At 39.6% G+C, this 1,711-nt stretch overlaps 1 protein-coding gene across 1 annotated transcript; it reads left to right on the forward strand.

Annotated features, from left to right (window-relative positions):
• Nucleotides 1–278: 278 nt before the first annotated feature.
• On the forward strand, nt 279–1,451 carry LOC124833146 (uncharacterized). The gene has a single exon (XM_088097647.1). It carries the CDS (start codon nt 785–787, stop codon nt 1,313–1,315), a length of 531 nt encoding a protein of 176 aa, XP_087953773.1. The 5' UTR covers nt 279–784; the 3' UTR covers nt 1,316–1,451.
• The last annotated feature ends 260 nt before the right edge of the window (nt 1,452–1,711 follow it).

Below are 1,711 nucleotides of genomic sequence, written 5' to 3' on the forward strand. Positions count from 1 at the left end.
TAAAAAAGATCGGAGACAAGACCTTCTAAACTATGAAATAGTATCTGTCTGTGTGGAGTTGGACCGGACCAACAACATGGTGGTAAATGTTTATGAGATATTACAATTTTATAACATTATTTTATAATACAATAATAATGTGTGATGTACATGCCGAAAAACATTTTGTAGTTATATTGGGAAGGTATAAGTGAGCAAAATGAGTTATATTTTTTGAATAAATATATAATGTTTATATAGACAGCTTAGAGTTAGAAATTAAGGTAGTTGAGAATAGAAGTGGTTGGATGAAACATAATAAAGTCAAAAGTAAATGGAAGAAATAGAAGAGCAGCAGCCATAGTTAGTTTTGTTGACACAGAGTGTTGAGCTGCCATTGCCTACATCATTCTATTTCTAGATTAACACCTATTTCCATCAAATTCCACCCATTCCAAACCCTAAAAAAATCACCCTCAATTAACACCTTCTTTCTCTTCTACCCTATATTTTGCTTAATTATCTCCTAAAATTCAATTTCCCATGAAAAACCAAATTTGGCTTTTTCCCATAAAACTTCCTAAACTCACCCTCTGTCCCCTTGTCTCCATGGCCAACTACAAACAAAAATATAAAGCCTTTCTTTCATAGAACCTTTTTCTTCCTTCTTTCTTCAAACTTCTAAAGAAAAATCCCTCTGGGTTTTATCGTTAGAATCCGATTCGGCGAAGAAAGAAGGATAAAACACAAAAACCAAAATTTATACAACTAATAACTGATTCCGTTACCCACTTGCAAAACGGTTATGTCACTTCTCTCCAAAAGTATTCTTATCCGACCAGCCGTGTCTCACCGGAGGAGGCCATTTCTCAGTCAGACCGACCCAGGGACGCGCTTGGGGGAGGTGGTGGGTGGCACCGCCGCCGTGTGCTGCTGCTTCTCGTTCGGGCTGGCCAACATGGTGTATCTCGCCGTGTACAAGTTGCCGGCGAGCCTTTGCCAGAAGATGCTGCAGCGGAAGCGACAGCGGCGGCTGCAGAGCTTGAGGGAGAGGCTGGAGGCGGCGGCCACCGTGCACGTGCGGCGGTGCACGTGCGGGTGCTGCGACGACATCATGGGCGCGGGGCGCGTGTACCCGCTCTGCGTCGACGACGGCGTAGACGTGGCGGCGATGCGGCAGCCGAGCGAGGCGGAGAATGACGCAGAGTTGTTGGAGCTGGAGAAAATGATGTGGGAGAGGTTTCGTGGGATGGGGTTTTGGAGAAGCCCTTCTCAGATAGATCGAAACGTTGTTGGTGCATCTGCTTCTGCTCCCAATCTTCAGGTTCTTATGTGAATTGATGATTCCTTGGTTCAACCATGTAACATGAAAATATTAGTTAGTGGGGTGTTTCTTGGTTTTTGGAATTATCCTCAAGTGTTCATCTTCTTTTTTTTATTACATGAACACAATTATCATTTTCTCTCTTCAACCCTTCCATTTGCTTCAAAAGTTATCAACATCGAATGGATTAGGTTTCTCAATCTAAATATTAAGAAATAACAATATCAAATAAAATAATAATAATTAGTATGTTTCTTAGGTTGAAGTTAAGGTTTCATAATTAAATTTATGTATTCACATTACATAGAAGACGAGTAATGTCTATTTATTTTACTCACCCTACAATAAAATTTTTATCTTACTTAATAAATATATGTTTTAAAAATACTTAAAAATATTTTAAAATTT

Source organism: Vigna umbellata, chromosome 8, assembly GCF_029865625.1.
Source record: "Vigna umbellata cultivar VRB3 chromosome 8, Vumbellata_1.0, whole genome shotgun sequence".
Classification (NCBI taxonomy): Eukaryota; Viridiplantae; Streptophyta; class Magnoliopsida; order Fabales; family Fabaceae; genus Vigna; species Vigna umbellata.

What these genes read in the sequence shown, in the direction of transcription:
- LOC124833146 (XM_088097647.1), top strand. Translation starts at nt 785, where the DNA reads ATGTCACTTCTCTCCAAAAGTATTCTTATCCGACCAGCCGTGTCTCAC.